Genomic DNA, 14,294 nt, shown 5'->3' on the forward strand with positions numbered 1-14,294 from the left:
TTTTGGGTTAGATCGCGTTATTTATAAATGTGTCGTAACCCTCCACCACCCGACACAGCCAATCAGCAAAAAAAGTGTCACGTTGACAAAAGACAAATAGTTCACTACTTTAGCCGACCGGTGTGTTGAAGCGTGAAACCACAACATTTACAATTTGTAAGATTATGGGTGGCCACAGAGAAGCCACATCATTTATGGGAGGCTTGAGCTGATTTAGACAGATGCTATTACTACCAGTAACACGAGTAACACTATTGCACTCAGGTGTAGTGTAATCCAGCATGGCCGTCGGGTCGTGACTTAGCATAGGCAAGACATTTTATCGCTGTATTGTTTAGACCAGGGGTCCTCAAACTACGGCCCGCGGGCCACATGCGGCCCACCGAGGGCATTTATCCGGCCCATGGTCACTAATTGGGCTGCGCTTGTGAGCACTAATTGGGCTGCGCTGGTGAGCACTAATTGGGCTGTGCTGGTGAGCACTCATTGGGCTGCGGTGGTGGGCACTGATTGGGCTGCCGTGGCGAGCACTGATTTGGCTGCGCTGGTGAGCAATAATTGAGCTGCGGCGGTGGGCACTCATTGGGCTGCGCTGGTGAATGGTTCAATGGGCCAATTGACTGGACTTGCCCCCCAGGCCTAAGGCTGCCAGCCCTCCCCTGGCTGCGCTTGACTGGCTCTCCCTCCCTCAGCTCCCTCACTTGCCCCTCGGCTCCACTCCCAGTGATATTCCCGTGTGCTGAGTAAATGATAGAGGGGTAATAACAGAGTGATCTCTGATCTCTGGAGGAGCTGCCTGCTGTTTTCCCGTGCTGGTCTGTGACAGACAGCCGAGGAGTAGGAAACCCAATTTAAATGACAGTAAGTGCATTTATATTCTGATTGCTATTCAATTATATGAGGTTATATGTTGTATGTTGTGTAAGCCCCGGTTCATACTGTTGCGATCTCTGAGCAGTGCGAGTTCAGCCATATGCTTGTATGGCTGAACTTGCATTAGATTCGGAAGAAAAAAGGCACATGTGCCTTCTTTTTTCCTGCAGTGAAATCGGATCGCATGGGTCTTCTCCCCCATGCGATCAGATTCCTATGCGAGTTCGCAGATCGCACTGCAATCTGTGAACAAAACTGCAGGTGTAATTAACTTTTTAATGGCACCCGCACCAGTGTGAGCCTGGGGTAAAAGCGGAGTTCCCCCAATCAGACTGCATTGATGGGCAGTGCAGTCTGTATGTCTCTGTGTGGGCAAAGTTATTGCTGGTATATTGTTTTTGTAGCGCTGTATATATATTGGTATTTTACCAATAGCAATTTTGACTCCCTAGGAAACAATGATGTCAAGAAAGAGAAAAATTGACTCGGAGTGTAGGATATTAAAAAAACAGTGGAATTATGATTACTTTTTCATGCAATACAAGGAAAGAGCTGTGTGTCTGATATGCCAGAATATAGTGTCTGTGTTCAAAGAATACAATTTACGTCGACACTATGAAACTCAACATAAAGATAAATATGATTGTTTGGTCGTTGAAGTGAGAAAAGATAAAATATTAAAACTGAAAAATACATTAACAACTCAGCAAAATACTTTTGTGAAGCAGAAGCAGCTAAATATTTCATCACTGCGAGCAAGTTTTCAAGTTGCCAAGCTAATAGTGTGCACTGGCAGACCATTCGTTGAGGGAGAATTTGTTAAAGAATGCCTTCTTTCTGTTGCCAAAGAGATGTGTCCAGAGAAGGCCGATTTATTTAGTACAGTGAGTCTTTCAGGACCTACAATTACACGGAGGATTGAAGAAATGGGAGACAATTTCCATCAGCATTTGCAAAACTCCACAAATAAACGTTCCTATTTTTCCTTGGCACTCGACGAAAGCAATGATGTTCGTGATTCTGCACAACTTCTAATTTTTATTCGTGGGACGAATGACTATTTCGAAGTCACAGAAGAGCTTGCTGCACTGCAAAGCATCAAAGGAACAACTACAGGAGAGGATATCTATGAAAAGGTTTGCCAAACTGTGAATGGTTTGGAGCTGAACTGGGCTAAACTAGCCAGTGTGACAACTGATAGTGCTCCTAGCATGGTGGGGTCTAAGAAAGGAGTAATTGCTCGCATTAACCAAGAGATGGACAAACATAACCATTCTCATCCAATAGCCATACACTGCCCCATCCACCAACAAGCGCTGTGTAGTAAATCACTGAAGTGGGACTCTGTTAACTTCATTAGAGCTCATGCACTAAACCACAGACAATTTCAGGAATTTCTGTCTGAGCTAAATGTTGACTATGAAGATGTTCTGTACCACACAGAAGTCCGTTGGCTGAGTCGAGGAAGAGTTTTGAAACGTTTCTATGACTTACTACCACAGATTACAGCTTTTCTGTTTTCAAAAAACAAAGAAGTACCAGAGCTCAATGATGCAGAATGGAAATGGCACCTTGCCTTTCTGACAGATGTAACAGATCTACTCAACAGTTTCAATGTGCAACTTCAAGGAAATGAGAAGCTCATCTGTGATATGCAATCACATGTCAAAGCATTTGAAGTAAAATTAGGCCTCCTCATCAAACAAGTGAAGGAGGAAAACTTCTGCCATCTCCCCACAACTCAAAATCTGTTAGCAGAAAAACCATTGGTTGCATTCCCAAACAAAACATGTGTGGATTCACTGGAAAAATTGCAAAAGGAGTTCCAATTTAGATTTAAAGAGCTTCATCTCCATGAACAGGACATACAGCTTTTCCGTAACCCATTTTCTATTGACATTGAAAATGTGGATACAATTTACCAAATGGAACTGGCTGAACTGCAGAATTGTGACTCTCTGAAAGACGCATTCAAGTCAAGCAACCTTCATAATTTCTATGCATTTCTCCCCTCTGAGACATATCCTCATCTCAGGAACCATGCACTCAAAATGGCAACCATCTTTGGCAGCGCTTATGTCTGTGAACAAACTTTTTCCAGAATGAAACATTTGAAATCTCCAACCAGATCTAGACTAACGGATGCACACTTGAATCACTTGTTACGACTAGCAGTGACAAATATGGAACCGGACATTGACCATCTCATTAGCCAAAAGCAGGCCCATAGTTCCCATTAAAATACTGGCAAGTTTGTTGATTTAACTTTACTGTTCTTCATTTTAAATATTGTATTTGTTCCCGTTTTGTTTCTTCACTTCAAAATAAGATATATGCAGTGTGCATAGGAATTTGTTCATAGTTTTTTTAACTATAGTCCGGCCCTCCAACGGTCTGAGGGACAGTGAACTGGCCCCCTGTTTAAAAAGTTTGAGGACCCCTGGTTTAGACTTAAGTGATGTTGAATAAGTTTACGAAATTATGTTGATGCTGCTGTGTTGGCAGTGGTGCAAAAAAAATAAACTCCACTCCTTCCATCAATAACACTGCGGCCTTCAAAGGAAAATATATTCTCGGCTAAAATACTATATATACAAAATATATTTCTATACAATTGTCACATTACTCTTGCGACGACACATGAAGTTGTTTACAGCATGAATTATTGGTGTCAGCCAGATTGAGCTGCCCACATTTTCACAACTTTACCGCCTACGTTTTGACCGGACGCGACGGCGAAATAGCCGAGCCACATGTAACAAAACGACCGCATACCTTTCGGCAGGATCGTCTGATCCACGCCGAGGGGATATTTCAATACGGACTTGAGCGGACTTTTCAATACGAGATCCATGTCGACGCACATTCTCTCGTGGTCAAAATAAAAAACGGAACATTTACACCACCGTGTGCGCGGTGTTGCACAAGCATGAATGAAAAAGAACAACTCATCAGTGACATTGCCTTATCACAGAAAATGTAATCGTGTGATAGGCTGACCAGTGGAACAATGGCTCTTCAAGAGGGGAAACCTTAAATAAATGAGACACTATGCTACAATTTACACCGTGGCTCCTGACTAAAACTGTACCCGATATGTATGTTGAACTTATTTTACGCCTTACGTACCCAGCCGTGCTAATCGGAGGTGCGGAAAAAAAAGGAGGTGCGTTGGTGTCAGCGAGATGGAGCTGGCCAACCTGTGGTGGTGCTACAAACGTATACAGTGTTGGCCTAAAACTATACCCTGTGGTGCCAACGAGGGCAAAGAGTCAAGTGGTGACACCAGGTCACCCAGCTTCTGGGGCGAATGGGATTTTGGCTCCACGTGCCTCGTAGTCCACGGTCAATTTTGTGAAATATTGTGCATGCTACAAATCGCATTATCACTATGATGATCACAAAAGTGCCAGCTGCATCTATAATTTCAATAAAAAAAACAAAAACTCAACGCATTTGTCGATAACAGTGGGGCATGAAAAGACAGCAGTATCGAAGAGGCGACGGCCCTTCTTCATAGCACATAGAGGCCCAGAGAAGTAGGGTCCCCGCAAGTACTGCTATGATACGCAGCGTCACCAAGGCGATCGTGCGATAAAGGTCATGACGCAACACATCAGGATATTGTATTTATATTTATTTGTACGTGGCCAATTCCTGAACCTCTCGCAAAAAGCCACCCAGGAATTATTGGAATGATTAATTCAGCAAGTACATTTGGTAAACTACCAAGTTCGAAGGAGTTATTTTATCGCAAGGAAAATATTTGGGAAAAAATATCGATATTTCTGAGATGTGTGTAACACGGACGCTATAGCTGTCTCTCTCCATCGTGAACATGCACTCTCAAAGCAAGCAACGCGACACGTTCGTCAACAACACAAATCAAACGTTCCGGCTGCGACGTGCATATGGAATGTCGCATAAAAAAAAAACCTTTAAAGAACATTTTTTTTGGTGGCAAGGATGTGGCGCAGGGTTCAATTCCTAATTTGAGTGAGTGGAGTTTGTTTGTACTCCACTTGTTCTGCAGAGTGTGTGTGCAAGAGTGAGCGCGCTGCGCTACAAACCCAACGACCCGTGTTTGATTCCCTCTCACGGCCAACACTAGCGATGATTACCTTAAACAATCCTGGGCTTCTTCTAGGTCGACTCAGCCCCAAATGAGTACCAGGTGGCTGGGCATGATGCTAGCCATTTCCTCGTGTGTCGTGCCGGCTTTCATAGGTGGTCCCAAAAGTCTGTTGAGGCTATACTTTGTCTTTGTGTGAGTGGAGTTTGGATGTTCTCCTGATCTGCAGAGTGAGAGTGAGGTGGAGTTTGTATGTTCTCTCCCCCTGTTCTGTTTGGGGTTTCTCCGAGTTCTCCAGATTCCTCCCATAGCTTAAAATACCCCCACACAATGTAACTGGAAGTGAACAAAACATGCCAATGCTGAAAAATTACCTGCAAATTACATAATTGGGATTTTACACATCAACATCGGCCCCTTACTGCAAAAAACTTGGCAGGACCGTCCTGCAAAAGAGCCTTGAGACTCGGTGAAGCTATCCTGGGTAAACAAGCATAAATAAGACCTGAATAAAAGGTATTTGGGTGTTTAAGTCCAGGTGCGCACTAAGGCTGGAAGGCACTGGCGAATGGAAATAGCTTGTGGCACGTCGCTCTGTACGTCTCTGCCTGAGCCTTCGCGCAGCCCAGGCTGCCATCTCTCAGGGCCTCCAGCACAGATGTACAAGTCTGGGAAAGGTCACACAATGGACACATATACCAATTCGTTAAGTCCTCGTGGTGTTCACAAAATGCGTTTTATCTATCACTCAGTTCGTTTTTCGGGGGAACAAATTTCGCACAACGCTGAACTAGCACCGTTACAATAACACGGAATGCCCACCGTTCTAATGCGGCTTCTGAGCGGTCAACAATGAAATACTTTCTTGAGCTGCGCTGCTGAGCGGTATGACACAGTATTGGAGTGACACGGTACGTGTAATGAGACGGTACGCAGCAGCATACCCTCATCTCAGCTCTTTGTCCCGCCATGGGATGGCTGCAGGCCGAATTTACCGTGCAAATGTGATTCAGTAACTCAGTAATTCCTTGCTCTAACAATCGTAATAATATTACTATATCACTTGCTGCCTGTGCCACCGCACCGCAGCAGCAGCGCGACTCACAACCTCCTCCTCTCTCTACACCAAGGAGCAGCACGATAGCCACTGCCGGGCATCGTTTCTCTGTGGCAGCCCCCACGCTATCTGGACCACAACCATCATCGTCTCAACTGCTGTTGCTGCGCATTTACAGGAGCAGTAGAAACGATCAATCCACAAAGACTTAAGAGACACCTCCAGGCTTCATCTCCTCTGTCGCTCTCAAGCAACAATGAGCTTGGCTCTGGTACCTCAGGAGTCATGGTCATTTACATCTGCGAAATAGTGCTGTGCAACAGAGAGGGAGTGGGAGTCCTCACCGCGACATTCCTGTCCGTCAACGCTTCGTCAAGGTTGGTGGCGATAGCGAGGGCCTTCTCCTGGTGAGCCTTATCTAGCAAAAACAACATCCGTGCCCCTGCGAAAAAACAAACACCCACGTGAGTCTCTCCAGGGCACAACGTGAATGGTACGTTCGGGATGGGGACAAATAGTCACATTTTTTCTGCAGACAGCACTGTCGTTCATTAGGGGGGAACTATTCAACTATACCCCCAAGTCCCCCCAAGTAATCACCTCTGCACTGCATACCCTAAATTTGTAAATCTGACAAAACATCACGCAACATGTGGTTTAGTGGTCCATTTGCTGCCTGTGGACAATGATGGCATTCACTCAGGCAAGCGCTCCGTAGGATAGAGGAAGTGCTCTCCGATGGGTGGTGGTGGTGGCTACACCGCACATAGTCTGTAATCCAGTGCTGTGGAGGCAGCAGGGAGGGTTGGTGGATCACAGATAGACATTGCGAAACTCCTTTCCCGTGGGTGTCGTAGAGGAGCCATGCCCTGTCTCACCTGCAGGTGGTACAGCAAAGTGTGGGCTAATATTCATCCATTCCATCGGAATGAGATAGTGTTTTCCCCTTGCATGTGTAATATCTCAATTACGGCGGGAGACGAGTTGACGGGGCAGCACTTATTTATTAACACTGGTGCAACAATAACAGTTACAGCCGAGACACAGCCTACGCTACGCGTGCCTAACTCGGCCACGCTCTCAGGCCCTCCGGCTACGCTCTCCCTACGGGGAGCTATTGGACCCGCCTTGCCAAGCACGGGTCTCGACCTCTGGGTTACACAGCCCGGCCCTTACAAGGACATCGGGCCGTGAATCCCAAGGTTTCGCCTCTGAGCCGCACAGAGTCCCGGCCCTTACAAGGGCAGCGGGGCTAGGGGTCTCAGGGCCTTTCTCTTCCTCCGTCTTCTGTCTTCACTGGTTGACTTCTCCTCGAGCGCTGCTGCGCATCGCCTTACACAGCCCTCCGCGCCAGGGGGCGGGGCCTATGCGGACCTCGATGTGGACACCTGCCTGCGGACCGTGATGTAGCCACCCACTACGCGCTGTCTCACGATCCTCCCCGCCTGCGCGTACCACCTCTACACATGCAAGGGTTTTCCCCAGGTGCTTTCGTTTCCTCCCACATGTAAACACTCACTAATTGGCCGAAATCTATAATTGCGCCTGTGTGTTGCGGATTGTGCAGCTTTGTAAGTTGCAGTTTGCATGAAGACGCTAATATCTATAAACACTATTATTATAGGATAAGTAAGCCTTCTATAGGAGTTTAACACGTAGGCTTTCGTGACCAATAACCCCAAAAAACTCTATTATGGGCCTTCTATAGGAATAGAAAATGTTTAATAGGGAAGGTAAATGTTGTATAGGACAGGCAAGTGTTCAATAGGACAGGCAAGCAGAAATTATTCCAAGACTCCTCTACTTACGAACATTCGACTTACGAACTTTCAGAGATACTAACAAACCTGTATGTCCAGTTGCTTGTTCAGACCGAGAGTCGTAAGTTGGTTGTTTGGTGTCAACCATTGGCTGTTTTGAGTCTCAGGACCCAAATACTGAAAGGGTTACTAAGGTGTCTGCAGCTGTTCATGATGCAATTGCTGTTAGTAGTTGATGAAGAGAAGAAGAGACCAACGTTGCAGACATGTTTTCAAGCGAGGAAACAGGAGCACCAAAGGTAATTTGCATTTACATCTGCAGAACTTAGAGAACCAGTGTCATCTACATCTGCAGAACATGAACAACCAGTGCCATCTACATCTGCAGAACATAAAGAACCAGTGTCATCTACATCTGCAGAACATGAATAACCAGTGGCATCTACATCTACAGGAGATTATACAGCTTTTTAAATCATTACCAGTGTTTAATGTACGTGCCGTACAATATGTTTGGAATCGACAGGAGTAAAGTTGGACTTACCAACAAATCGATTTACGAACAGACCTTTGAAACCTAACTCGTTCGTAAGTAAAGGAGTACCTGTAATTTGCGAGTTTACCCAAGAAAGTTGAGTCTCTTGACTTTCACAGTTGGGGGGCAATGATTGCTGCTGTGCACGATTCCATTCAAGTAATTTAACGGGGTAATTTTTTCAAACTTGCCAATCCAAACCATGACACCAGTAGCACACGTTGTCCTGCACTTGCAAACGATGTCACGGGATCTCTAACGACGTCCACTGAGAGTGAAGTGGACAGCTCGTAGCAGTCATAGCAGTAATTTACAACGGTTACTGCAGTTGTGGCAGCTGGACTCGAACCGTGAACCTCTACAACAAGCGGCAAACGAGCGTACTACTGCTCAGGCGTGCAGGAGAGTCCAGCATCTAGGAGAGCGCGGCGTGCAGGAGAGCGCGGCGTGCAGGAGAGTGCGTCGTGCAGGAGAGTGCGTCGTGCAGGAGAGTGCGGCGAGCAGGAGAGTGCGGCGAGCATACGCCACAACGGGGCCTGGCTGCCAGCAGACTCACCGGCGAGGGAGTGCCGGAGCGAGGTGGCATTGCGCTGCAGGAAGTCCCCATTCATCTGCTCCAGGCTGCCGGCGCCGAGCAAGGGGGGCAGTTCCTGACGCAGGACCTCGGCCACGGGTGCCGTCGTGCCCAGCACGCCCTCCGCTACACTCGGCACGACACACGGCTCGTCGTCGTCATCATCATCTTCAGCAGCATCTAAGATTAATCCGCTGCTGGATGAAGGCCTCCCCAAGCTGATGCGATATCATCTCATGATTCTACAATTTAATCTTAATCCACTGAGCAACTTAAAGAGTTGGCCGCTTGGCGATGGCTATGCACGTGGCTGCCTGTAATCCAGCACTGTGGAGGCAGCAGCGAGGGTTGGTGGATCACACACACAACTCCCTTCCCATGGGTGTTGAGGAGCCCATACCCTGGCTCGCCCAGAAGGCAGTACAGCAAATGTCAACTAATATTCATCTGCTCCATCTGGATGGAGATATAGCGTTGCGCCCCCTCGCAAGCGTGGGTTTCCTCTGGGTGCTCCGGTTTCCTCCCACGTGTATAATTAACGCACTCATCATTAATTGGCTGAAAACATCTCAAAATGAAAACCAAATACAGGACATCCTGAAAGCAAGGCCTATAACTAAGCATGGCTTTCCTGGATACATAATTATTAATATGTCAATTTGAATATAATTAGAAATTAATAATATTAACAGAGGCGGATTTAATCTCTACATTTCTGCAGTGGATGTCCTAGCCGGCATGTTCCCTCTTTTGGCTGCAACTCTACGTTAGTCCCGAGGATCAACCATTGTATCCCCTCTAGTGACGTGTTCTGCAAAAACCCACTTACTTTCTCGAACTCCATACGAGTTCACTGCTCGTGTGTGATTCGCATTTACTAAGGCAGAATTGACTTGAGGGAGGCCCCCAGGATCATTTTAGACATTCTCCAATATTGTCCGTGACCGAGAATCGAACTCGGGTAGCCGGCCCAAGTTCGTAGCACAGTGCGATAACCACTGCGCCGCCGCTCCCTCCCCACCCCGCACTCCCCGCGGCCTCAGCCACACCGCTCGCCGTACCCAACTCAAACAAAACTAAATTATTTTTGATTTTGATTTAAAGCTTTCGTGACTGCAGGGATTCATATTCTTGGTTCTTTCGGTAAAGTCACGTAGAAGGGAAATAATAAAATAATATTAATATAAAACAATAAAAATTCTCACGACGTTTCGACTGCAACACAAGCAATATCACACCTGATGATGATTGCTTGTGTTGCAGTCGAAACGTCGTGAGAAATTTTATTGTTTTATATTTATATTATTTTATTATTTCCCTTCTACGTTACTTTACCGAAAGAACCAAGAATATTTTTGATTTAATCAAGTATGGCCCACTGATCTATATAGCTCTTTTTCAGGGGCTACCTGGCCGCAAATGGTAGCTCAACGAAGCGGCTTATCACGTAGACGTTAATTGTAGCCAAATACTGTGAACGCCCGTTGTTTCTAAATGTGGAGGGAAAAACCGGAGTACCCGAAGAAAAATCGATGTGACCACGGGAAGAGAGAGAGACACACAAACTCTAAATATACAAGTGTCAGGTTTCAGGGTAGAACCCACGACCTCCTGTATACCAGGTGAGGTAGTTAACATCCCGCCACTGTGACTCACCGGCTTTGCAGAGCCGCACCAGGCAGGTGTGCAGCCAGGGGTCGTGGGGGTCAATCGTGGTGGCGCGCTTCACAGAGCATAGCATCAGGAGGGGTTTACCTGCAGACACAAATGGCCGCTGCACTTTCTCGCTCACTCCAACGGTCATATTGAATTGTTGTAATTATCCATCACTCACATCTCCGCAATGTGACGGGTACCAAAATATTATTGGTACGATATAGAATCCACGAGCATCGTAACATAAAATACGCGGTTAAATCTTCATTGTTATTGTTCGTTTTATGTACTTGAAAATACAAATTTCGTTGTGAAATATATGAAGTTATGTAATAAGTTAAGTTCGACTAATTTCAGTGCTTTTTACAGAACGTGTTCTGGAGTAGTTAATGGCTCGGCGGTAGTTTCTTGACAGCGGACACGCATTTGGAAATACATCTCACTTTCCGGAGCCTCCTATAATCCAGAGAATACGTTAATTATTGGTACGGTCGGCAGCTGCAAGGTGATTGATGAACACAAATCGCAGCCGATGCAGACTTCCCCAGCGGAAAACCACGACCGAGTCGGTATAAAAAAAACACACTCATGACTTTCAAACTTTGTACAAGTAACAAAAATTATAACCACGTGACCAAGGTTGCGCTGCTCGATGATGGCGTTCACTCGGGCAGGGGAGCATTCTGAAGGACAGGTAAGTGCTTTCTGCCGTGTGGCGGTGGTGGTGGCTACGCCGCTGCACGTGGCTGCCCGTAATCCTGCACTGTTGGAGGCAGCAGCTGTTGGTGGATCATCGCGCTAATGTTGTGAAAATCCCTTCCCCGTAGTCATTGAGGAGGATGAGGTTCCGTATACCTGCTTGATGGATCACATGATCGCTTACCTCTTCGCAGATGTATTTCGAAGGCGAGCAGGTGCGTCGCGATGTCGTTCGCTGCAAAGTTTTCAAGAGGAGCCAGGAAGCTCACGGCTTCGGAGAGTGGGTCGTCGGCGTCCTGGCCACGCGAGTGGTGGGGGCGGTGGGAGGGGTGCGGGGGTGGGGGAGGCTTGAGGGGTCAGGGATCACTGCGCAGAAGACGCAGAATGCAGGCGAAACGCACGACGTAGAAAACCGCAGAAACACGAAAAACTCATTGACACTGCGTGTGGCCTGTAATTCAGTCATGAAGTGCAATGTGATCGTGGGACTGTGGTGTATTGGTATGGTTTCGAATCGTTGTTCTTTTGTTGCATTGCCCCAGCTCACATTTGATCTTGACAAATCTGCAATTATTTTTACTGTATACTCATTTAATTTATACTTCCAAGCTTTATCTTTCTGCATTTAATTGTACTGCCTTGCTTATCTTTTCTCTTATCATGGTGGTGGGGTTTGTGTGTTCCAATGACCCTAAGAGCTATGTCGCCTGGAGTCTTGTATTTCTGGTAGGGTCTCCCTTGGCGAACAGGTCTAGGGGGAGGTTTTAGACAAATAACAGTCCAAAATAAACCCCCTCATGAATGGTTACAAAATATCAAGATCAGAGAACCTCACCCTGCACACCCCCAGAGCCAGGCTTGGGGGTGGTGTTCGCTGACAAGCGCCTGGTGGACAGGTGACCCACGTAACCTGGTTGGGTCCAGCCCGAAATGGCTATGTGGTGCCGTCCTGTGGGCTCACCATCCGCAGGACGAAGGGTGAGTGAGATGCCAGTATGGCAGGGAAAGGGATGGTCTCAGATGGACTGGACCTTGGCGGTGTACACTAGCTATTGGGAGGTGGAATGTCACGTCACTGGGGGAAAGGAGCCAGAGCTGGTGGAGGAGGTGGAAAGGTACCGACTAGATATAGTTGAATTTATATAGATATAGTTGGTCTCACCTCCGCACACAGCATTAGTACTGGACCAAACTTCTCGATCGGGGGTGGTCTCTCTCCTATTCCGGAGTAACCCCTGGTGAGAGAACCCGGTTGGGTGTGGGGATACTCACAAGCCCCCGGGTGGGTGCTGTTTGGCTGGAGTGTGTACCAGTGGATGAGAGGGTCACCTCAGTGAGACTTCGGGTCTCAGAAAGGAAAACTCTTGACTGTTGTCTGTGCTTATGCACCAAACAACAGTTCAGAGTATTCGGCCTTCTTGGAGATGGTGGGTACATAGCTCTACAGAGTGCCGCCTACCAACTCCATAATCTTAATGGGCAACTTCAATGTTCGAGTCTGTCGCCAGGGAAAGCGAGGTCTGGACCGCCCTACTCAACATGCTGCCGCCGCGACCCTCACCAAGACTAGCGGATTGAGAAACGAACGAACGAGACCCCTTTTCTCTATGTTACTCTTTCATCCATTCTTGTGTTGTTAGTTGATGTAACTCGCTGACCATGGCCGCTACTGGACATCTCTGACAAAGCTTCATAGCTCATCAAATTCCTTCAGGATAAATAAAGATTCTCATTGTGAAAAGTCAAAGGAAAAAATATGTATCTTTCACAGCACATAGATAGGCCAAAGAGGTGGGGTTGATGATACGAGTTAGGGACTGGACTTTACACCATGGGGCATGATGAGAATAGCATTCGAGAGAGTAAATTTGTCATCGTTCTCAAGTTAATAAAAAAATGGTACATTTATTAGAAGTGTGCCTGACATGCCCCCACGTCACCCAAAATGCACTAATTCCACACACAAAGTGCCTGCCACAAATAAACCACAATACCTTGCTGATCTCATCAAGGAGCATAAATCATCACGCCAACTCCTCGCAGCAGCGGTTTTTGGCCCACAATCGAACAAAATCGGTGACCACATCGCCCGCTTTCAGATGCGCTTCTGCAGCCGTCTGGAAAGCTCTTCCTTCCGATATTAGGAAGCCACTGGAGCTATGCACTTATAAATTAAGATTGAAAACTAATTTCTTTTGAATATATTTTTGTGTTTAGTTACCCTGCACCTCCGATTTACATGGTTGGCTACGTACGGTGCGTATTCAACATACGTACAAAAAATAAAAGGCTCTCTCCCCAACTAGCCATGTGTTGTGAGGCTCATTGTAATCACCATCCAGCAAGCAGCATAAAGTGCAACCTCCAAATACGAGCCGAGCTCTCTGCCCTCACAGCCACTTCCACGCAAAAAAGAACATCGGCTCTGCGGATCCACAGTACCAGCTGCACCACGACGCCGGTACTGGTGACCGTGGGACTTCACTTCTCTTGCGTGGGGACACACTTCACCTGCACGCCGAGCTCCTCCATGAAGTCGTGTAGCTCCTTGCCGTCGCACACGTCAGGGTCCGGCCCGCTCCCCGCGCTGCCTCCACCTCCTCCGTCACCACGTAGGATGCGTGCTACCGCCTTGCGCCGCTTGCTCTGCTGCTTGCGCTGCTCGGCAGCCGGTGCTGATCCTAAGCAAAAGAGATCCGGTACGAAACGGCTGCCGGACCTCCCGGGAAACGATAGAGCGATACCCAGCAAGGGGACAATACGCGCCGATGGCACCGACGAGCAGAGAGTGGAAAAAGAGACACGTCAACGCACCGCTGCCGCCACCGCACGGCTCAAGAGGCATGAAGAGGGACCACAGACACGAGCGGCGTCAAACTCCCCCCCCAAGCTCTGTGGTCCTCTCTACATTGTGGTTTTATCGGCCAATTAATGAGTGTTTATACATGTGGTAGGAAACCGGAACACCCAGAGAAAACCCACGCGTGTTGACGCAGCAACACTATCCCATACAGATGAAACTGGTGGAATCCACATGTTGATGTACCGACTTCTCCTGATATGAGCCA

General features: G+C 47.3%; 1 protein-coding gene across 3 annotated transcripts in view; it reads right to left on the minus strand.

The window, feature by feature from the left end:
- Positions 1-4,503: 4,503 nt before the first annotated feature.
- LOC144947104 (N-alpha-acetyltransferase 15, NatA auxiliary subunit-like) overlaps positions 4,504-14,294 on the minus strand; it is a 57,953-nt gene continuing 48,162 nt past the window's right edge. For 2 of the 3 annotated variants that reach the window (XM_078876308.1, XM_078876306.1), the window contains 6 exons: positions 13,738-13,907; positions 11,411-11,522; positions 10,528-10,626; positions 8,854-8,997; positions 6,347-6,444; positions 4,504-5,613 (listed from right to left, as the gene is read on the minus strand). In XM_078876308.1, coding sequence (XP_078732434.1) covers positions 5,491-5,613; positions 6,347-6,444; positions 8,854-8,997; positions 10,528-10,626; positions 11,411-11,522; positions 13,738-13,907 — 746 coding nt within the window. In that variant the 3' untranslated portion in view covers positions 4,504-5,490. The remainder of the gene's footprint in view (positions 5,614-6,346; positions 6,445-8,853; positions 8,998-10,527; positions 10,627-11,410; positions 11,523-13,737; positions 13,908-14,294) is intronic. The other variant, XM_078876309.1, reaches the window with a different exon arrangement.

This window comes from Lampetra fluviatilis, chromosome 43, assembly GCF_964198595.1.
Source record: "Lampetra fluviatilis chromosome 43, kcLamFluv1.1, whole genome shotgun sequence".
Taxonomy (NCBI): domain Eukaryota; kingdom Metazoa; phylum Chordata; class Hyperoartia; order Petromyzontiformes; family Petromyzontidae; genus Lampetra; species Lampetra fluviatilis.